We start from the raw sequence: 24,305 nt of genomic DNA on the forward strand, positions 1-24,305 counted from the left end.
CCAGACCACAGGGGTTGCTGTTGTGAGATGAGCCGAGGACACCCTGGCCGACCTAGCCCTCCCTCCCAGTCTTTGAAAAGCTAACAGTCCCAGCTTCCCTGATAAAAGAAGGGAGGGCATTCCATAATTTAGGGGCTCTGCATCACAAAGTCCTTCCTCCCATGTTAATTATGTTGACCCTGGAATAACCAGCAGCCCTGCGTCCTGTGATCTAAGAGTGTGGTTCGGATGATAGGGTCAGTAACCCCTGCAAATAATTTGGTGTAATCTGTTTAAGGTTTTATAGGTTAACAGCAAAATCTTAAAATGAATTATATACTGCACAGGGAGCCAGTGTAAGGAGGTTAAAACGGGGGTAATGTGTTCACTTTTCCTGGTTATAGTAACAATTCTAGTGGTGGTATTCTGAACGACCTGTAACCGAGACACCACACCTGGGATACCAGAGATAATTGCATTACAGACATCTAGGCATCTAGAATAGCACTCTCTTCACATACGCACTAGTGCTGATTTTACATATTTTACTTGTTACACTTTTAAATCAGAATTTAGGATTTGTAAGCATTTAAAGTTATAAATGAATTCCAATACCCAAGACACTGAACGACCCACTCACCACAAGAAGATAGGAATACTTGTAACACTGAAACACAAACGTTTCTTTACTGCTCCTAAAAAGATTCAGTGTAGAGATTTAAGAGTTATTTCCCAGGCCAGGCTGACAGATGCTAAACAAAAACAGACAAACATGGATCATCCTGTTCAGTGCACAGGCTAGTGAGGGCATTAACAGGTTAATAATAATAATAATAATAATAATAATAATAATAATAATAATAATAATCTTTATTTTTATAGAGCACCTTTAATAGTGGACCACATCACAAAGCGCTTTGCAAGATACAAGACTAGGGTGTGTGAGCTATACATAAGTTGCAGAGTCACTTACAACAACTTCTCACCCAAAAGCAGAGCACGTGGAGATTAAGTGATTATAAGCCCATTTCTTAAACCACTGGACCACATAGCCTCCTAATAATCAAACTACTTTATACAGACAAAAGTTTCTTAGAATGTGAAACTATATTAATCAAGCCACATATCTAGTGAATCCATATTTCCATATTTATAACAATGGATTGAAGGTACTGTAAGCCTCCAGCTTTCAACAAATTTGACATACTGCCAATCACGAAAACCTAAAGGGTAAGCTTGGTACAGTATACGAATTCAAATATCTTGACTGAATATTTTAGCTAAGGGATGTTTTTAGAGGCATTCCAGGAGGCCTGTTTAGTTTTTACAGTTATTGTAAAATAGCATTAAGGGGACTTGTATTACTGCATTGTAGTTGAGTGTGAGATTAGTACACATAATCTTCATTTGGGCGCCATCTAATGGAGTCTTGAGATCAGCAGTATTTTTTACAGAGGTGTATCCTTATCCGTCACCATAACCTTAACCCCCAACTGAACACATCATATTGTGGCGGTGTCCAGAAAGACGCAAGACAAGGCTTCAAGTCTAAACTTTTTGTTTTAGCCTTAATAATCGCTTTAACAAAGCTGCTGTCAGGCACAGCTCACACTTCTACAAGTCTGCTTTCTCTTCTCTTTAGCTTTTTCTCTCTTCCACTCTGTTCTCCATTTCTCAGTCTGACCCCAGGATCCAGCTCTCAGCTCCTGGCTGCTGCCAAACTGACTCCAGCGGGCCTCACTCAGTGCCGCATAATCAGCCTGATGCTCTGGGGTGAGGGTCAGTAGGCAGGGCAGAGCATTGTCCGCCAGACACCTGGCAAGTTGGAGGGCCTTTTCCTCCCCGTTTCATTCTTCTAGTCGGGTCACCAGGTTGAACTGGGTGTGGAAAGCGTCCCAGTCGACCTTTCCATTGAGCGGGAGTGTTGACTCGCTGCCAGCGGAGAGAAGATCGACTCTTCCTCTGGTTTCGTCTTGAACACCCATGACATCCCTCTGCATTGTAGTTGAGTGTGAGGTTAATACCTGTAATTTTTATTTGGGTGCCACCTAATGGAGTGTATCCTTATCCTCATCACGGAGGCATCATCCCCAGTTAAAGCCCTGACGGAGTCGCCACAAGGTTTTGGTGACTCCGAAGTGGCCTGTTCCAGGTGTGCCATGATGTGCTTTCAACAGTGTCCTGAAGGTCCCTGGACACCACCACCTGCCAGCAGCCTTTCTGTCTGGCTAGTGCTTCCCAATGACACTGGAGGACTCCCTCCCACAGGGCCAAGTGGAACGACTGTTCCCAGCGTCCCTTCACAACTGGTGAGAGCCGGGCAATGACTTCCCAGGATGGATGCTGCCACCGCTCCACCCACTCCAGGACAGGAAGGAGATCGGGGTCCCGCTCCTGCACCCAGTGCCACTCGGGTGCCTCTGTTGTGGTCAGCTGCACACAGGTTTCCAGGTGGCTGCTCTGTGGGTTTCGAGCCTCCTCCATGCTGCTCCGCTTTCAGCACCTGCTCCTGTCCTCCTTTCTCTTGCAGTGGACGCAGCCCTCTTCAGCACATTGCCGACACCATAGCCAACAACTCCTGACAAGTCACGCAGTATTGGGTTTCCACTTTGGTTAAACCCCGAATATAGGGGAAAAAGTACTGGGTGTTGGTCAAGACAGTCGGGGCTCCAGTAGAACAACTCATCCTTTTTAAAGGAGGCGGTTCAAGGTAGCTGCCTTGTCCTCAAAGTTGGCCACACCGCCGATAGTACGAGGCCAATCCAATATTGTACACATGTTAAAATATAAATAATAAATGTATTGTTGTGTACGTGACTAATCATGCATTTATTGTGCGATTCAATTTTATGTGCAGTTATATTTAAGTTAAAATGTGTTGTCTTTTTATAAAAGAAAATTGAACAGGAATTTCAAAATGTTGGAAAAGGACAATTCATAGTGGCTGCACTCCCTCACGCATATACATAAATGTAACACTTTAGGTAAACTCATGTTTATGATTGATTACGGTTATGGCTTACTCTGTTGCTTTGGCTTAATACGATTTTTTATTGGCTCTGCCTATAAATCCGTTATTATAAAATTGCAGGCCTGTATCGAACGTTTTTATTTTGAGAGACGTTTTCTAATGGTAAGGTTATTTTTTTTATTGTACAATATTTAAAATGTTTTATGTTTAGCAATCCTTAATAAATATTAACGGTTGCTTACACTATTAGCGCACTTTTAACATTAAATAGTAGGCATTAATGTATTGTAACGACCCAGCAGTCTGCACTAACTCGGGGGGCTTGTTTGCTGTTCGGACACAGTGAGAAATAATCTGTTGAATTTGAGAACTGCAACCCCTGTCTCTGTGTGTCTTCATTTTTACACAACATTACAGCATGTAAAATATTACAGTATGTTTATATGTAGGTGTGACTAGAATCAGAATGTAATAATGGGCATCTAATACTTCTGTGACATTAATAACATCACAACGTGTATTAAGAAGTTTCAATAGCCATTTAGTTGGTTTAACAAACACAGACAGTTACTAACAATTACAAACAAAACAAACAAACACTCATGAATATATTTCCTCTTTTTAACATACAACTCTGTGTCTCTACCAGTCCTTTCAGTCTCTCAAAAACCAAGCGAAGGAAAAGATTTATGATTCTCCGGCCCCTTTATGCTATCATGCATGACCCCTTGTTAAATGATTGCAGCTGACTCTATTGCCTGCAGCTGCTACCTCATTTACCTTCTAGGTCAATACGTTCCTGCAACGGAGTCTCGCCTTCTTCCAGGCTGACCGACTTCCCGACCCAGGAAATGAACTGTCAGGCCAGCCCGTCCAAAGACTTCCCCTTTCGCTACTCAGAGCCCTCACAGATCAGGAGGGAGATTTACAACCAGAACTTATATTTCCGTCACAAGCTCTTATAAACATTTATCATAGAAAAATACATTGCAAACGTAATGCTGCATATTGAAGCAGCGACATATGGTACAGCATATTGAAAACAAATGAATTACAAAAATTTGTTAAAAACATAGTGCAATGTTCAAATTAGTCATTGAATAATCATTCAGATATGTTTCAAACATTTAAAACTCACCCTTGCTGAATTATTGCATTTTGAATTGCATATTGAATATGCAAACTTAATGCTTAAGTTAATGCTGCATTTTTTTAAAGCTACTACGATTCAACACACTTAAAACATGTTAAATGCACAGGATACATATATGAAAAATACAATAAAACTATACATGTAATTAAATATTCAAATAAAGTATATATATATATATATATATATATATATATATATATATATATATATATATATATATATATATATATATATATATATATATATAGTTTTTGTGATTGAATCATTGAGTCGTATGTGTCCTCGACTCGGTGTAAATAAAGTTTGGGGTTTTTTTGTATTTGAATCATTGAGTCCTACCTGTTTTAACAGTGAAAGGGCTAACCCTCCCTTTAAATTTAAAAATTCGTGCATACGCGCAGTGTAGGCGATATCTACCAATTTTCCGTGACACCGTCATTACAATAGTGTAGTTCCCTCTCAATCTCGAAATGTACCGCCCGTTGATTCCGCTGTGGCTGCCTTAGTGCAGACACCGACTAGTTCAACACTGTCCCGTGACTTCAACTGCCCAAATAAAGAGTGCAGGGTCACGGAGATGCAGTTAAAAAGGGCATACAGCGCGGGGGCGCTGGCAGCAAGACTAGCAAACACCGCTGGTTTGCTAACTGTGTTCCAATGCCTGCCCAGCATTTTCCTCATATTATTATTAATTAGCTGAAGCTGGTGAATGACCAGCTGCTCCGCATAGCTAGGCACATGCTGCAACGGTCTAACCACGCGAGGGAGTCGTCAAAGCAACTTGGGGAGCTGCCTCTGCGACCCACTCATTCCCAGCACCAGGGCCTGGCGACCCAGAGCTGCTGCTCCACAGACCAAAGCGCACACTGTCCTGGTGAATCAAATGGCAAAGGTTGCTGTGTGATGTAGCGTCTTGTTCCAGAAGGCAACAGACACGTGGTCACACCAGGCCTATCAGGCAGCTTTTTAAATATGTGCTCAGGTCATGTGACACAAGGGTCATTTCCCAACTCGTAATGGTTGATATTTCATTTTCAGGGAACCAGGGTTACGATAAGTAACCTAACGTTATTCACAATGAATCCCAATTCAACATACATCACTCGTATTTCTTCCAGGGGAATTAGAAAATGGCTACAGATTAATGTCGTAATTGCTAAATAATATTGCACTAGGAACTTAATAATACTAAATGATATTAAACAGCAACACATTTCAGCAAGCCAAATAAAATTGAACATGAAGCGGTTGCTCCAAAAAACCAGGACATGTTCATTTATCATTTTTTAAATTACATTTTCCTTCACTGTTTTGTTGTGTTTGCAATCATTCTTAGTACTTATGGGTTCAGTTACTAAGTCCCTCCTTAAAAGACAGAATACAACAGAAATATAGAAGAAAAAAGATTGGGACATTTCGCTAAAAGGGAAAGTTGCCATGATTAGTCAAGTCCTTGTTAGAGGTGTTTGTTTTTTTAACTGTCTTTAGAGTTATTTTCTATTTTATTCCCAGTAGGTGGCAGCAAAAAAAATAAATAAATAAATAATAAAAAAAAAATACCATGCTGTGGGAACACAACATTTAAATCGTTTGTTTCCATGTGATGTATTTTGATGTAACACAGGAAGGTGTTCTGCTTTTGCTCTGGTTTGTTTGTTCAGTACTAAATCGTGAGTATCAATTCTGATATATGAGAGTTATGTGTGTACTCAGTTAACACAAATACTCTTCAATGTTTTACATAATATCAGTTTTTACGAAATAATTTTTAGTATGTAAGTTTCAATACTTTTCACAAGGGCTTGAAACTTTTCCCGACCAGAAATCCTTTCTCGTTAGCATAAACACAATTCTTTCTGAAAACAAAGTCTATTAGACAGTAAACCCGCTATAGGGCATAGGTTAATATCCGGATTTTTGAGAAATGCACCGACACGAACTCTAAATTTATTTTCTTCTCAGTACATTGTAAAGTGTTGACAACATGCAATATATATATATATTATATAATATATATATATATATATATATATATATATATATATGAGAGAGAGAGAGTCGATCGACGACATTATATAAACCTCGCTCGAGCCACTAAAACGGGTTTCATTCAACCGGACATACGCTTAACGCTGAGAATACTGGTCATATGGGTACGCAGGCCGACTAAGAAAATAATAATCTTGAATTCAATTTTTTAACAGTATTACATATTATCGCTAAACCACTGTGTATACATATTTCATTTTTGTTTAGTAGCTCAACAAAGATTAGTCAGTTTCAAAATTGTCATCCACCTGTACACATTCATGATTTCGATTGAGCGGATTTGCCGAATGGTGGGTATGTTTTTTTCAGAAGTATATGCTCCGGGAAACCTAAGTAATAATCATAACACTCATACTTTCACTGTTTATGTTTTATTGATTAGGCGCGGCTGCATTTGATTTAACAGCATTGCGGTTGGTTGTTACAGCACTGTACACCCAGATTATCCTGTGCCTCATTCCCCGATTAAAAAAAAAAAAAAAAAAGATAGATTTCTTACTTACAAAAGAATAACGAAGGAAGAAGAGTCTACAGAAGTGCCAAGCCACAGTAAGTTACACCCTGTCCCTTTGGATAATTGCTGGCTTTAATGAAAAGTGTATCAGCTATTAGTTTTATCTTGAGGTTAATTGTTTTTGATGTTATATACATACAATTAAGTAAATGGTAACGTGATAAACATTAACAGTGCAGAATATTTTGGATTATTTATAAAAACTTTGACAAGTACAAGACAATGTTTGTGTTTCTAAAGAGATTGCCAAATACTGTCTTGATTATCTGCATCCAAAGACTTGTACACTAATTAAGTTTTAAGAGTTACTGTTTAGTATTATGTTGTGACACTTTTTTAAAATGCTTTTGTTTTACCCCTAAACTTTATTTAGTTTTTGTGAAGGCCTGTTGGTTACCGTAGTAAACTGAACTTTAATATTTCTGTCTCTTTAAATGCCTGCCCTTCCAAGTATACCACGGAGGGCTTGCGGCACAAATTCTTCTGTCTTGAAGCGTCACTGACACGATGCATTTCGCCAATGTGTTGTCGAGTTGCTGTACTGGTATTTGATTTTTTTTTTTTTTTTTTTTTTTTGTTTACACCATTTTCTTCCAGGTAGTCGTTTAGTACATTCATATCACTCATCATATGACAGCATTTTCCCGATTTTCAGTGAACACGTATCAGTCCTCCTCAGTAAGAGTTTGAAATGTGGTCGTCATTTTTATTAATTCTGTTTGTATTCTGTTTTGATTTACGCTTCTGACTGCACCGTGTGATTGCCACATGGAATGTAACATGTATTGTGCAGCTCGTAGAATTTAGTAAAAGGGCTGCAGCATTGTTTTTATATTACCGTATTACTAAAATTTGGCGACGCCCTCATATTGACGGCAGTCATATCAGCTTTGTAACAGAGGCCGCCTCGAATAAACGCCGTTATCAGTAAACATTAATGTATTTTATTCTCCCTTACTAAAAAAACACAAACAGTAAAGTAAAAGCGCAACACTGACTATGTACATGTAACGCCCCAAAGAGACGGTGCCTCAATCTGGCTCCTAAATTACAAACTATTGTACACACACACACACACACACACACACATATTAAGCACCTTTTATTTTATGGTAGTACAGTTCTGAAAGAAAATCCAAGATAAACTACGTACAGAACAGCTGGCCTTCTGAAGTTGGTATAGGTGTTTTTGTTTTGTTTTTAGTTAAATTGTAATTCCCACACAATCTGGTACAAATAAAAACAATGTGCTTACTATCTGAGAAGATTTATTTTCGGTTTCTCTTGCAGAAATATTACAGGCAAGTTACAGTGAAAAAAATAAAACAGAGTAGGATAAATTGTAGGATATATTCTGAGGTAATTTTTGGTGCAGAAAAACATATAGGTCACTGTGGCAGAACACAGCTCTGCCCTTTAGAAATTGGCAGGGATGGGGTTAAATTCCCCTACCTGTCTGGGTTCATTGTGTTCAGGTGGCTGGAGTTGATTAGATGATTAGTTTAATTAACGCTCAATCAGCGCCCAGCCACCTGACATAAAAGGAGGCCTCTGCTTCTCATGTGGGAGGAGGGAGCTGAGGAAGCAGGTTGGTGGTTGTGTGTGATTTGTTTTTTAATTTTGCTAAAACCAGTGGAGGCATTGCCCAGCCTGGAAACCTTTATTTTTGTGAGTTTTGCTTTATTTGTGTTTGAGTATCTGTTATTTTGCCCTTGTGCACCTTTATTTTTGTTTATTTATAATAAAATTTGTATTTGTTTTAAACTACAGACTGTCTCTGGGCCTCTATTCACTCGCCAGCCTGCCACATTTGGTGTCAGGAGTAGGATAGCGCCACCTAGAGGCTCAGAGCTGTATATATTTTTTTTGTTTTGTGGAATTTTTGGGATAATTTATTTTTTTATTTTTTTAAAACATGGGAAAGAGCAGACAGTGACAAAGGCAGGACAAGCAGCAGCTGAAGAAATGTAAGCTGCTGCAGCCACCGCTGGAGGACCCGGCCAGACTCTTCCCCTGGTGTTCCTGGTGCGGGAAGGAGGACCATCGTTGGCGGTCCTGCCCAGATGTGCCACCAGCAAACTGGTGTGGCCGGGGTGAGGAGGACGGCCACAACTGGGCAGGATGCCCCTACAACCAGGCCCAGGAAGAGGTGCAGTGTTCACCCCGGGCATCAGGGGCCACCCCACTACCTCCAGCACCACCACCTTCACCACCGTCCCAGGAGATCTGGGACTGGTTGATGCACCCTGAGGCAGACCTCGTCCACTATCTCCCCATAGTTATCAACACGCTGTGGCGTCGAGATGGGGAGAGGTGGGAACAGTGGGAGGAACAACACCACCTGGCATCCTTCCCAGAGGTTGCCCTCATGGTGGTTAATTACCTGGCGGTAGACATGGGAGATGCCATGGTGACTCCAATAAAGAGGGGTGAGCCGCCTTCCCGAGAGCCAGAGAGGGGTGAGCCGCCTTCCCGAGAGCCCGAGAGGGAGGAGGAGCCGCCGCCGTCCCCAGAGCCCGAGAGGGAGGAGGAGGAGCCGCCGCCGTCCCCAGAGCCCGAGAGGGAGGAGGAGCCGCCGCCGTCCCCAGAGCCCGAGAGGGAGGAGGAGCCGCCGCCGTCCCCAGAGCCCGAGAGGGAGGAGGAGGAGGAGCCGCCGCCGTCCCCAGAGCCCGAGAGGGAGGAGGAGGTGGAGCCGCTGCCGTCCCCAGAGCCCGAGTGGCAGGAGGAGGAGCCGCCGCCGTCCCCAGAGCCCAGAGGGGAGGAGGAGCCGCCGCCATCCCCAGAGCCCGAGAGGGAGGAGGAGGAGGAGCCGCCGCCATCCCCAGAGCCCGAGAGGGAGGAGGAGGAGCCGCCGTCCCCAGAGCCCAGAGGGGGAGGAGGAGCCGCCGCCGTCCCCCCAGAGCACAGAGGGGAGGAGGAGGAGGAGCCGCCACCTTCCCCAGAGCCTGAGAGGGAGGAGGAGGAGCCGCCTCTGTCCCCAGAGCCCAGAGGGGAGGAGCTATGGCCCAAGGATGCCTGCCTTGCACCGCTTAGGGATGCCACGCCCGCTCCGCTCAGGGGTGACGTATTTGGATCGCCTGGGGTTGCCTGCTGCTCCACGTCGCCCGGGGTTGCCTGCTGCTCCGCATCGCCTGGGGCTGCTGGTGTCTCCTTTTTGTTTTTTAGGCCTCCCGAAGGTCCGTCGCTGCCTCCGCCACCAGAGGGAGCCGGGCCGCCGTCACCGCCTCCGCCACCAGAGGGAGCCGGGCCGCCATGGCCATACTACCTTGGAGATTCGGGGCCCCCTCAACCAAAGAAGGCTTAGGGGCTCCGACATCAACCCCGCCCACCACCACCCACCAAAACAGCCCACCCAAGGGACATAATTGGACTCTTGGGAGGGGGTGGGGGGAAGGGGGGAGTTGGCTGATTGCGGCCAGTGTACGTTGTACATGGGGGGAGGTGTGTGGCAGAACACAGCTCTGCCCTTTAGAAATTGGCAGGGATGGGGTTAAATTCCCCTACCTGCCTGGGTTCATTGTGTTCAGGTGGCTGGGGTTGATTAGATTATTAGTTTAATTGACGATCAATCGGCGCCCAGCCACCTGACATGAAAGGAGGCCTCTGCTTCTCATTTGGGAGGAGGGAGCTGAGGAGACAGGTTGGTGTTTGTGGTTGTGTGTGATTTTTTTAAATTTTGCTAAAACCAGTGAAGGCATTGCCCAGCCTGGAAACCTTTATTTTTGTGAGTTTTGCTTTATTTGTGTTTGAGTATCTGTTATTTTGCCTTTGTGCACCTTTATTTTTGTTTATTTATAATAAAATTTGTATTTTTTTTAAACTGCAGACTGTCTCTGGGCCTCTATTCACTCGCCAGCCTGCCACAGTCACACTCTTGGATTTAACTGCCACGCCAGTATTGTCCTGCCCCTTAACAACCAACACACACTCCTGTTTCGCTGATACAGTACTCCCCTGACCTTCCAACTCCCACCTAATAGGCTCTCTGTAACTGTCACCAACAAATGTACTGTAGTCAAAGTAGGTTAACCACACACGCTGCTACATACAGGTAGGCTACTGTATTACAGAAAATAAGCAACTGCAATACTTCTAAAATGTCATAGATCATGTAATAAAATATTGCAGTGTTTGAAAATCATAGTATTATTAATAAAGGTCGCCCTCGTTTAAGGGCTGCAGTCATATTGATCAATTTAAAATAAACGCTGCGGCGCCAAATTGAAGTAATACAGTACGGTATAATCGTAAATCTCGAAAAACTACTCACTTCTAAATCTTTTGTAGTCATCTTTGTATTACTTTAGTATAAATACATGTTAATTTGGATTCATATGTTGTTTTTTTCAGACTTTATGTGAACGAAAAGACACACATTTGCCCGTTTTCCCATTGGAAATAGTGATATTTTGAAATATCACTGTCCTGGTCACAAAAGCAAAGTTTGTGGGGAATAATAGCCATTTTCTATACTTTTGAGGCATAAGCAATTAGGAAATAACACTTACTACCCAGGAACAAAAATTGTGTTGCATAGTGTTATCGCAGTGCTGCTGTTCTCCGATTTGTGTGTGTGTGTGTGTGTGTGTGATTTAAGTAGGTCTGGAGTTGGAGTTAACCCAGATATCATAAGTTGGCTGCAGTGAAATAAATAGGTTTGAATTCTTGTTTTTTGTAATTTCTTCATGCGACTAGGGAATTGATCAATCGGAGAACAGCTTCAATGCACAGTTCCGCCAGGGTTACCCAATATCCAAAATAACAGAGGAAAAAAATAGCTACAGAGATAAGATACAAGATACAGAGATTACTGGATAAGCCTGGGATGTATGATTTATTGTCATATACAGTCAACCTTGCTTAACTCATAACTTAGTCTTTGTTTAATTCGACAGACAGTCTTGGTCACGGATTTTCTCCACATAAAATATATGCATCCTGCCACTTAATTTTTCAACGCCACACTTAACTCAGAACTCGACACTTACTACCAGTACCGAAAGGCATAAAAACTTAGACTAGTGGATATTTATAACTCTACAATGTCGTTTCACGTGACTGATCTACTTAATACTCTTGTTTCAGGTGACTGACCTCTGACTCATTCATTCGCAACGACCAAGTGCAGCTGGTTACAGACTATTATCAGCTCACAATGAGTGAGAAGTAAAAAAAAAAAAAAAAAAAGTTCAATTGGCTTTAAAGCACATGTTATTCAGGATAGCAAGCTTATCAGCAGAACTTTTAAAGCGCATGTTTGAGTTGTGTAGAGTTGTACATTACTGTATACTGACTGTAATTGATTCATTCACTGCAGTTCTTTCAACCATTTTCATAAGGACATTTAACTAAAATAAACTTGTAAATGTGGTTAACTTGACACCTTGGATAAATTAATGCCAAATGTCGTCCCCATGGAGTGTCGAGTGCCAAGTTTGACAATGCTGAAATACTGTCAGAGAAGACCCTCATAATTTCTATATAATGTTGTTGAATATGTGCCAGTCTTCATCAGTTTTATTATAGCAAGTTTTTTTTATTATAGTTTTATAGACCTAGCAGTTTTCAAACCTGTTTCGTTGCTTCTGTGTCGTTTCAGGTGTGTGTGGTCATGTTGTTGCGAAAGTATATATGATGAAAAATCACATCACATCTGATGTGTAGCGGCCTTTTAAGTGATAATTTTGCTGCGACACTACATGCGTAAGTGTTTGTTAATACCTGTTTCTTTATTTTTACAGATTCTCCAGGGAAACCTAATGCTGACACATCTGGGATGAGAGTACTTTCACTTGCCTGAAAAGATGAGTGGCTTCAAACCAGATATCCTGTGGTCTCCACACCACGTCGATCGTTTTGTAATCTGTGACTCGGAGCTCAGCCTTTATTGCATTGAATCGGTTGGGAATTCTGAAGCTAAGGCAGGGGCCCTCCGACTTTCGGAGGAAACGACTGCAACATTATTAGCTATCAATTCAGACACTCCCTATATGAAATGTGTGGCGTGGTATCCAAAGCCTGAACCTGAATGCCTTCTTGCCGTCGGGCAGGCCAATGGACGCATTGTGCTAACAAGCCTGGGACAAAGCCACAATTCAAAATGTAAGGATTTGATGGGGAAAGAGTTTGTTCCAAAACACGCTCGGCAGTGCAACACTTTGGCTTGGAACCCAGTGGACTGTAACTGGTTGGCTGCTGGGCTTGATAAACACCGGGCTGATTTCTCTGTTCTAATCTGGGATATCAGTAGTAAGTTTACTCCAGAAGCCTCTGTTACAACTGATAAAATACGACTTTCAGCTGGAGACACTGATGCTGGTCTTGTGGTGACAAAGCCACTTTATGAGCTAGGCCAAAATGATGCTTGCTTGTCCCTTTGCTGGCTCCCCAGGGACCAGAAGCTGCTACTGGCAGGCATGCATCGCAACCTAGCGATTTTTGACCTGAGAAATACAAGCCAAAAAATGTTTGTTAACACTAAAGCCATCCAGGGGGTAACAGTTGACCCTCACTTCCATGATCGAGTGGCTTCCTTTTTTGAAGGCCAGGTAGCTATTTGGGACCTTCGTAAATTCGAAAAGCCAGTTCTGACTTTAACTGAGCAACCAAAACCTTTAACTAAAGTTGCATGGTGTCCTACGCGGACAGGCTTGCTAGCCACTTTGACAAGAGACAGCAACATAATCCGCCTGTATGATATGCAACACACTCCCACTCCCATAGGGGACGAAACAGAACCCACCATCATAGAGCGGAATGTGCAACCCTGTGAAAACCACATTGCCTCATTTGCGTGGCATCCGTCAAGCCAAAATCGAATGGTAGTGGTGACGCCCAACCGCTCCATGACTGACTTTGCTGTCTTTGAGCGCATTTCTCTGGCATGGAGCTCCACTGGTTCCCTAATGTGGGCTTGCGGCAGACATTTGTATGAATGCACTGAGGAGGGGGATGCAAGTTCTATGGAAAAAGATATTTCCACCAAAATGAGACAACGGGCCCAGTCCAGATATGGGCATGATACCGAGCAGGTCTGGAGAAACTACCTTTTAGCTGGAGACGATGATCCTCAGCTCAAGTCTCTATGGTACACTCTGTATTATATCCTTTACTGAAAGTGAAAACGTGGGTGGGAGGTAATGTATAATTTAAAAACAATAAATAGTAAGTTCGCATAGAGATTTGCACGCTCCTTGTGGAATTGTGACAGACCTTAAAGGACATAAGTATGCAATGCACCATATATGAAGTAAAATATGTCTAAGTAAAGTATGCAACAGAAGATTTATAGATTTTTAAACAGTTTATCCATTATCTATATATTGAGAGAGAGAGAGAGAGAGAGACTGAGTGTGTATGAAAATTGGTCCTTTTTTCTTGAAATGTTAGAATGAAATCATTTCAGGGGCACAATGCCATGTTGAAATTTTTTTTTGGGTTGACTTAGAGTAGATCCCATGAGTCCGGGTTGTTTTTTCTATACCAGCATCACTTATGAAACAATACACTGAAGATTTGGAACAGAAACCTCTGGTAAATAAACTACCACTTGTTTATTCTGGAATTAAAAACATTGTAAAATCAAGTTCAGGTAAGTGAATATTATGTTTCCATGAGGTATTGAGAAATGGCAGTACTAAAAGAAATACATTTAGTCTTCCTAAATGAAGTGTATTTGTAGTCTTACTGTTATATCTACATTTTCTCGAGCTGGTTTACTGGTAAGAGAGAACTTATTGCTGCTGATTTTGTATATTTCTCTCTTCTTTTATATCCTGGTTATTACTACCTAGACCCTTCAATCTAATATTTATTTTATTTATGGAAAGACATCTTAATTTATTCTTTCTCTTAACATATATTTTTTCTGCTGCATACTGTTTTTCTTTCAATAGTTTGTATTAAACATTATTGAAAAGTGATTTCATGTTTATCAAATCCATTATACTTTGCTGTGTAGGGACAGTTGAGAGCTGGCGCTGCTGGAATGGGTCTGACAGGCAGGCTAATGTGATTCGCTACCACAGTGAAGAGCGGTGCCTGGCCCTGCAGCTGTGTGGGTGGATTAAGAGAGGGCCAGAAATAGATGTTGAACCCTTCCTTCAGTCCCTTGAAGTGGAAAGGGAGTGGGAGCGTGCAGCTGCTGTAGCCCTTTTCAACTTGGATATCCGAAGGGCAATCCAGATTCTCAACAAGGGGGCTTCAGCAGAGAAAGGTTGGACTCTTCCTTTTATCTCTGATGGACTGAGAAGTGCTTTAAACTCTCTCTATTTCTTTGTCTCTCTCACTGGATTGGCCCTTTTTGTTCCTAAAGTTGCAAATTAAATCAGTAAGGGGCGCAACTTTGTTTGAGTAACATTAGCATAACTCCCACATGCTCGTTGTTTTTCTCCTAAACCTGCATCAGTAATGAAAGACTACACTAAAGATGCAGAAGACATAATTGTGATGCCACACTGAAGCTACAGCATCATTTTGAACATTGCAGTCAGAGGCGAGCTACAGTATGGTGAACATTTAATTGTAAGCAACCAGTAGCAAAGTGTTTAACATAAGAAGACTCCCCTTGCACGATGAGACATGAGGTTTTTGATATGGTGTTGTGCCATTTGTTGAAGGGAGTTCCGTTGTTATTGCAGGAGATCTGAATCTCAGCATTGTAGCCATGGCCTTGTCTGGATACACAGATGAAAAGAATTCGCTCTGGAGAGAAATGTGCAGTTCCCTAAGGCTACAGTTAAATAACCCTCATCTCTGTGTCATGTTTGCTTTTCTAACAAGTGAACCAGGATCATATGACGGCGTGCTGGTATGTTCTCTTTTGAAAAAAATATAAATCCTTTAATCTACTTAAAATTAATTGTTGAATCATATCAATAGTTGTACTTTAGTAATCCCTTTTATTTCCTCACAGTATGAGAGCAGCATGGCTGTCCGGGACCGTGTTGCCTTTGCCTGTATGTTTCTCAGTGACTCCCAGGTGAGATTCCATAATATCCAGTAGAAACTATTGCAGACAAGAGTTGACTAGGTTGTCTGACCTATGAAAGATGTCATTTATCCACAAATTGTTACATAGTTCAATCTTTTAAACATTTCAAATTTGATTTACTAACCCCATATTTTAGCTGCCTCGCTACATTGAGAAGCTTGCCAGTGAGATGAAAGAAGCTGGAAATCTTGAAGGAATCCTTTTGACGGGTCTGACAAAGGATGGAGTGGATCTGATGGAGAGTTATGTTGACAGAACTGGTGATGTTCAGACTGCTAGTTTCTGTATGCTAAAGGTAATTATGAAACATTAAGCTTATGATTCCCTATTGCTCTGCCTTACTATACTTAGTAGCCCAGAAGTATTAGAGCATCATTCTGTTTCTTGCTTTTTCAATGTTCCATGCATGTACATTTCTACCTATAAAGTGATTCTTGTTTTGTTCCCTTGAAGGGTTCTCCAGGGGAGGTGGTGAAGGACTCCAGGGTCCAGTGCTGGATTGAGAACTATCGCAACTTGTTAGATGCCTGGAGATTCTGGCACAAAAGAGCTGAGTTTGATATACACAGGGGAAAACTGGACCCGAGTTCAAAGCCCTTGGCACAAGTAAGAGATATAGTGACCATGTTGTAAAAGGTTTACTTTAGATATTAAAAAATCCCCACTAAGGCATTTGCAAGTTCAGAGTTGTACCTGGGTCTTTCATATAAAAGTCTAAATTATTCTGAGCATTGTTCATTTTCTATAGTGCTTCTATGTTTTTCTACCAGGAGTTCATGGAACTTCCTCAGTACTTACTCTTTTAGGGGTTAACGTCACCAGGTTCCAACACGTTCAGTTGTAATGCTAATGCTTGTTCTGGAAGCCAGCTTTCTAGTTAATTAAAAATTAACGGGACAAGAAATATAATCCTGCAATTGAACAAAGCCCAGTTTATTTGTAATTGTAAGTTTTATTTTTGGAAAATTTCTACCACATGGTGGTGCTGTTAGCATAGGAAAACATAGCTGTTCAGGGGCTGTTCTGTTTGTAATAGATTACTTTTAACCCTTAGCGGTCTATTTATTCGGCACATCTGGTCCAGTTTATTTCACACTCTCTGTTTATTTTACACCTGCTGTTAGTGTTTTTTTCACAGTAAAACGGGTTTAAAAGGCACTGCATGTCAACAGGACTCACAGTACTGCATCTCCAGCCAAGCACCACCCGTTGTTCGCTGTATTTGTCTCATATCCCTTTATAGTTGTGCAGACTGATAAATCCTCTCCTGATCACTTGTTTAATCACCAAACTCCTGAATAATGCGATCCAAGTCATTATTTTATTATTATAACATCTCAAAAAGCTCTGCAAATGTCTTATGGTTTTCGCGGCTTTTTCCAGAATAAAAACGACTAGAGACCTGTGCTTGACGTCTTTTTGATGATGTCGGACAGGGCCCAGCATAGGACCGGAAAGTGTTTAACATTTAATCATAATGTGATTTCATTATTTATTTATTTTTATTTAGAAATAAAAAATTGTGACAGGTCGTTTAATTGGGACAGCCGCTTATTCTGGGTATTTTTTACTTCACTCGAAGCGTCATGATAAAGCAGCGGCGACTATTCTTGATCACAAAATGTAGGATGACAAAATCTATATCACTTTTATCCAGATTACAAGTTTTGAAAAACCAGCCCCAGGTTACTAACTCATAATAAATAGCTGTTTTTGGAAGAATATTGTGGTGGGGTGGGGGGAGCACACTGTCTCAAGTGTTTATTTTAATTAACATTCTCATTTCTTAGGTATTTGTAAGCTGTAATTTCTGCGGAAAATCTATCTCCTATAGCTGCTCTGCCATGCCCCATCAAGGCCGAAGCTTTAGCCAATATGGAGTTAGTGGCTCTCCTACTAAATCTAAGGTCACTAGCTGCCCGGGCTGTCGTAAACCACTACCACGCTGTGCTCTCTGTCTCATGAATATGGGAACACCTGTATCAAGTTGTCCAGGTAATTGTATGATTTCTTATTTGAAATGTGTGTGTCTATCTATCTATCGTCATTTAAACGCAATTACCTGTAACAGTAAAATCAAATACAAGAGGCACCGGAAGGTGGTCAGGGACTGAGCAGTTCTGATATCTGTGGTTGAGTCGTTCCACCACTGAGGGGCAAGAGTGGAGAAGGGCTTGGAAGTTCAGGAGTGGAGGGGAGGTACTGGAGGAGCAGAGGGGGCAGTAAGGAGAAATTGTAGTCTGGAGATAGGAGGGAGCAGAGAGCAATAGGTGAGTACAGGAGTTTTGAATTGGATGCAAGCAGCGATAGGGAGCCAATGCAGAGAGCGGAGCAGCAGTGTAGAGTGGGAGAAACGAGGAAGAGAAAAGGCAAGCAACAGTGTTTTGGATGAGCTGGAGTGCACGGATAGAGGCAGGGAGGCTGGTCAGGAGTGAGTTCAGTAGTCTGCGTATTGCTTAGGAAGCAGCAACAGGAGCGTGCCACAGTAGAGATGTTCTGAGAGAGGAAGAGAGAGAGAGAAAGAAAAAAGTGGGCTAAGGAGGAGATGGCCGAGAGGCAAGTAGAGATACGGGAGGAAACATCGGGGGTCAGACTGGGGGAAAGGAGAGGAAGATGTGGGCATCATCAGCATAAAGATGAGAAGCTATGGGAGGAGAGGAGGGGACCCAGGGAGTGGGTGTAGAGAGAAAACAGGAGCGGTCCCAGGACTGGGCTTTAGTGGACACCTGTCGAAAGAAAGCAAGAGGCAGAGGGTGAGCCACCCGGTACTTGCGATCTTATATAGCGCTCTTCATGCAAGCATTCCAGGGCGCTTTCATAAAACCATATACCATCATATTTCACAATCTGCGCATTTCCTGAGTTGCAGACATAAGTATTGGCACCCCCTATCTGAACTCAGATAATGTACTTGCAATCTTTACTAGTACTCTGGACAATAGTATTGTCATTGCAGTGAAATTCCTCTGGCCTAATTGTCATCACATTAAGCGTGCTAACAAAGGGATATATTTAGAATAGTCCAAAATTGAAATGGACTAAGAGGGAGTAGTCACTAGGAGGGTGTTAACTATATGTTTGTTAATATTTTAACGTATTGGTTACTCTTATTTATAGAAGCAGGGAAGTCTGACGAAAAGGTAGATCTGAGTAAAGATAAGAAACTCGCCCAGTTAAATAACTGGTTCACCTGGTGCCACAACTGTCGACATGGAGGCCACACGGGGCACATGCTGAGCTGGTTCAGGTAGGTGAAGGTTTGCCTGATGACTCTTCAGCTTGCAGTGTTGTGATGGAATACAGTTCTAGAACTCTGTTAGGAATCAGGATGGGTCGGTTTACTGCGGTTTAGGTACATTACAGTATTAATACCGTTGCTTTTATTCTACACCGCAATTATTGTAATTCCTTTATACAACGGTTAACATTTAACTGCAAACACACTTCTTCTAAATCAATCGATGGTACTTACAGCCTTAGCAAAGTGTCTGAGGAAGATCTTTTTGTGAACTGATCCTGTGTTTTCATAATGGAAACTCGGCGACACAGAGTACACGTTTCAATTGCAGCATTCTGTTACCCAGAGCTTGCTGCGTCGGCTGCTCTTCTAAGGAAGCGTGTTTTGTTGGTTTTTTGGAATTACGGTAATTTAAGTAATTTACATTAGTTGTCTTGCACCATTATTTGATAACTTGCATGATGTACTGTATACCGGGTTATTAAGGTTATTGGTATTTAACGTCCCATTCAGAGTTAATAATTCCCAGAACCTCCATGTTGATCATTGATGCAGAAACAGTATAGAGTATACATTGTGACTGCTGTAGTGTTATGTTTCATAATGAAAAAAATCTCCCCTATATGAATGTTCTTCCCCTAAATGAATATTTCCACAATTAATTTCAAAAGTTGGCAAAGGGTTTCTTATGAGTCAGTTTTGAGTACATTTCCTCAGTCTTATCTTTCAGAACTAATGACGTCTTAATGTTTCATTTTGCTCAGTTAAGTCTAGGAGTAAATACATTTAACACTTGCGAGTGATTTTCTGAAGTAGAGATAGAAGGCAGATGTGTGCTCTGTGCATTAAAGATAAAGTGAAACCCCTTGAATTAGTTTCTAATTTAGTTGTATTTTGCTCCAGATCTGGCCTTTTTACAGTAATATTAATATCCCTGGAATAAACCCTTCTGAACCTCAATAGGTATGAAAAACTGATTTAATAAGTTAACTTAAGGCTTAGAAATGATATCAAATTAATAGTTCCAGATGGGTTTGCTACAAAGAAATAATTAGATTTGACAATCTAATTTACATAAATTATCCTTGATGACAAAAAAAACATGTTAAAGAAACAAAGAGGTTGCAACAGCAGAAACTATCAATTGAAATTTTTAGAAGATCAGTCATTTATTGGATTACACTCAAGTGCAATCCAAAACTTCTGTAAGGGGAGTCTATGACAAGTATTGAGAAGATACAAGTATAGAAAATGTCCACTGTAATGTATGCTTGTTTACTGTATATCATGCATTTCTCTATTTAAAGTATTATGGATTATCTTGTAAAGCTATTTGGTCCACTATGAAAGGTGCTATATAAAATAGATTGATTGAAGATTGCGTTTGCTATGTTGAGTGACATTTTAAACAAAGATCATAAATGTAATGTAGGTTTTAGTAAAACTGCTTGTCTACTCAAAAAGCACTGACATGCCCATGTACTCTTTGTCTACCATTTGGAGATTGCTAAATTCCTAACTTTAAAAGTTGACCAATACTTTGTCGTAAAGAAACACTTAATTACATGTTAGACAATTTCCTTAAAGTTTTAATATATCTTGTTTATGCAGTGATGTTGTCAAGCAGTAATTTAGTCTGAAATCTTACATTTGAAATAATGTTCTTGTTTTTCTGTTCTTCCTTCAGAGATCATACAGAGTGCCCTGTCTCTGCCTGTACCTGTAAGTGCATGCAGCTGGATACTACAGGCAACTTGGTCCCCTTAGATAGCATCTAGAACAGGGTGAGGGGAGATACCCACAGCCTACTAACCAATGCTCTACCATACCTCATTGACAAGATACTCAGGATTTAAGAGTAGACAGGGGGGATAAATTGTTCAGCAATGCGTGAAAGGTTTTGATGGGCTTGACCTTGGCTTCTGCAATGAGCCTGCAAGTGTGTCATCTGCTCCTTGGCTCTGGCCTGCTGAACATTCATTTTGGAATGCCTTCTCTGGGACTTAATTACAATTCTGAGCACCCTGAAGGAAAATGTGCAAGCTGACACAGAACAGTCCTTGAACCTGCCCTCAACCAATAATCTATACTGCCTCTCTCTGAAGATGGGCTTGAAGCAATGACTTGACTTTGAACATCATAGAACAGCTCTGTTATACAAGATGTTGGCTCCACTATTTGACAGGCTGTGATAAGACAACATTGCCAATAATGTACTTTTTGATCGAAATAAAAGTAGCAAGTGTAGAAGTGAAAAATGTTGCGCAATACAAAACTATTTCCCCTTGATGTTAGTTCTTTGGTTGGACAGGTTATAAATAAAGTTTTGATTTTGCAGTGTTATTTATGAAATACTAAATTAGGCTAACTAACCTATTTTTATATTTTGTGGAGTTTTAAAATTCTAAGTATATCAAACAGAGTTGAAACATATCCACTGATTGACAGTTTTCCACTTTTACTCAGGCCCCCAGGGCTAATGATGTGATCAGTGCAGATCCAGGGAGTAAAAATGTTTTTTTTTTTTTCTCTCATTTAAGCTATTAAAACATTTGTGATAGATGGGAAGGGCCTTTTTATATACATAACTCAAAGCACAATTTCATTGAAGTGGTTGTTTTTACATTACGTACCCCATTGGCGCTTGCAGACCACTGTCTGCCATTTCATTGGTTCACAAACAAATACTATGAATTAGTGATTAAGCAGTTCCACAGTTCACATTGCAGAAGGAGGAATGAAAAGGTGCTACTAAAAAATTGATCACTCACATTGTTGACAAACTTAAAGTTTGACCCCTGTAGCTATACATATGTTTAACCACAATATTTCACCTACCTGCAATTTATTTGGTAACACAAGGAGTTTAGTAATCATGCAGTACAGTATAAGTGAAGAGACAAGAATAGTTATAGTATTTTCACAGCATTTTATTTGTTCTCAGTCCGACATCGGGCAGTACAATGACAACAACCCCCCCCCCTTTGTAAGAAAGAATATAACAAATGAAATGCTTCTGTAACATTATCAAGCTTGTATTATTCAAATCCTATAAAAACTTTCCATGTATGTTTACAGATGGAAGTCATCAAGTCACCTAAAAGTAGAAATAAGGTCATTCATCAGAAGTGATATTGGTTTAAGTCTTTCAGATGATACTAAAGGAAAGTGGGTTCCCATCATTTCCTTGACATTACCTCAAAAAGGACAGTACTGGGGCAAATCATGAATAACTCAGAGCTTCATTGTAAAGACCCAAGTCTGCAAAACAGAAACAAAAATGTATAATTATTTGATCTGGCAGTTATTGTTGGGAACAGTGAATACGGTGCAGATTCCCAATAAACGTCTCCCTACAGAAGTGGGGGTTGATCAGTTGTAGTCTGTTTTACCTCACTCACACCACCTCCTTACAATGTCTGGGTAACTGAATAGATAGATAATCACCCCCTCGAATTAATGAGCAAACAAGCCTCAATATGGCTGGTACCTGAGAATGTCAGACTGGTATTAACAGAAAAATAAATACAAAAAACATGCACATGAACATTCTGTTTCACCTCACTCAGACAGCTTGCTTACTTGAAAAAGCATTACATTATCCCTTACAGATTTGTGTTCTCTCTTGATAATAGCAAAAATGTCCCATTGCACCGACACCCTGAATGTTATCCAAGGATTACCAATGCAGTAAAACAGGAGATTAAATACAAAGATCTATTCGTTCTTACCAAAACTGTTACCGTCTCAAGGAATGGCGTGTATGTGCCAGCAGTGATGGTTGCTTCTGTTGCAACTCGTCCCAAAACCTCTGCTATGCCACTTAATTCTTTCACTAGCTAAAGGGGAGGGGAAAAAAAAACAAATTCTTAAACTAGAAACAATATTCCTCGTGTGTCAAAGTAAAGCAGCCTCATTTACTAAGAAGACGTAACAATTATGTTGGCCTTGTAGGCAGCCAGTGAGCTCAACTGCAGGACAGAATGCATGTCCTAATCAGACATCTTTGGGATGTAAAAATTACCATGTGAATATAGTTCCGGTTTACCACCACATGTTTAGTAATAAGATTTAAGATACGCCCTACAGTGTTTTAAACCAAAAAGTGTTGCACCCGTTTTACATTATGTAGTTTATGAAATGAGAAAGCAGACAAAAAATCAGTCTGCTGGATACATAACCAGTAGTGATTTTGCAACTTACAGGTTCACAGAGCTTTCCTGATGCATTTTTACCCTCTCCATCTGGAAGACGACAAGACAAGTTTGGTGAACATATCTATAAGATTGTCAGAATAAACTAAACGTTTTAGTTTTACAGCATTCACATTGTTTGAGCAGTAAGACAGATCAATGATACCAACAGGTAAAACAAAAACTATACTAAAATTTGCGAATAGCCACCTGGCCTTCAAAAAAAGGAAGCCACTCAATCATGGAAGTGAGGGTCAATTGTTACCCCCTGGATGGCTTTAGTGTTAACAAACATTTTTTGGCTTGTATTTCTCAGGTCCAAAAATCGCTAGGTTGCGATGCATGCCTGCCAGTAGCAGCTTCTGGTCCCTGGGGAGCCAGCATAGGGACAAGCAAGCATCGTTTTGGCCTAGCTCAAATTGGCTTTGTCACCACAAGACAAGCATCAGTGTCTCCACCTAGTCGTATTTTATCCGTTGTAACGAAGCTTCTGGAGTAAACTTACTACTGATATCCCAGGATTAGGACAGAGAAATCAGCCCGGTGTTTATCAAGCCCAGCAGCCAACCAGTTACAGTCCACTGGGTTCCAAGCCAAAGTGTTGCACTGCCGAGCGTGTTTTGGAACACACTCTTTCCCCATCAAATCCTTACATTTTGAATTGTGGCTTTGTCCCAGGCTTGTTCGCACAATGCATCCATTGGCCTGCCCGACGGCAAGAAGGCATTCAGGTTCAGACTTTGGATACCACGCCACACATTTCATATAGGGAGTGTCTGAATTGATAGCTAATAATGTTGCAGTCGTGTCCTCCGAAAGTCGGAGGGCCCCTGCCTTAGCTTCAGAATTCCCAACCGATTCACAGATTACAAAATGATCGACGTGGTGTGGAGACCACAGGCTATCTGGTTTGAAGCCACTCATCTTTTCAGGCAAGTGAAAGTACTCTCATCCCAGATGTGTCAGCATTAGGTTTCCCTGGAGAATCTGCAACAAAAGAAACTTTTTTTTTAAAAAAAAAAAAAAAAAAAAAAAAAACACCTTATGTTGCGACACAAAGCTAAGGTATCACTTACGGTGCTACAAACCAGACGAGAAATCGCATTTCATCAGGCATCAAGATACTGCCACAGCAACATGAATACATACACCAGAGACAGACATGACAGGTTTGGAAACTACCAGATAACTAAATCAGATGGTTTTTCTCCACAAT

At 41.1% G+C, this 24,305-nt stretch overlaps 1 protein-coding gene across 4 annotated transcripts; it reads left to right on the forward strand.

The window, feature by feature from the left end:
• Positions 1-5,702: 5,702 nt before the first annotated feature.
• Positions 5,703-21,239, forward strand: LOC121315050 (GATOR complex protein MIOS-like). 4 transcript variants are annotated; one of them, XM_041248935.1, is made up of 12 exons: positions 5,703-5,773; positions 6,535-6,701; positions 12,408-13,767; positions 14,159-14,257; positions 14,627-14,881; positions 15,306-15,475; positions 15,581-15,646; positions 15,795-15,953; positions 16,112-16,264; positions 17,449-17,653; positions 18,776-18,905; positions 20,584-21,239. In XM_041248935.1, exons 3-12 carry the CDS (start codon positions 12,471-12,473, stop codon positions 20,672-20,674), a joined length of 2,625 nt encoding a protein of 874 aa, XP_041104869.1. In that variant the 5' UTR covers positions 5,703-5,773; positions 6,535-6,701; positions 12,408-12,470; the 3' UTR covers positions 20,675-21,239. The 4 variants fall into 4 exon arrangements, with proteins under 4 accessions (XP_041104869.1, XP_041104870.1, XP_041104868.1 ...); XM_041248934.1 differs by lacking the exon at positions 5,703-5,773 and adding an exon at positions 6,119-6,442; XM_041248936.1 differs by lacking the exon at positions 6,535-6,701 and having other exon boundaries at positions 5,708-5,773.
• The last annotated feature ends 3,066 nt before the right edge of the window (positions 21,240-24,305 follow it).

This window comes from Polyodon spathula, chromosome 4, assembly GCF_017654505.1.
Source record: "Polyodon spathula isolate WHYD16114869_AA chromosome 4, ASM1765450v1, whole genome shotgun sequence".
NCBI classification, from domain to species: Eukaryota; Metazoa; Chordata; class Actinopteri; order Acipenseriformes; family Polyodontidae; genus Polyodon; species Polyodon spathula.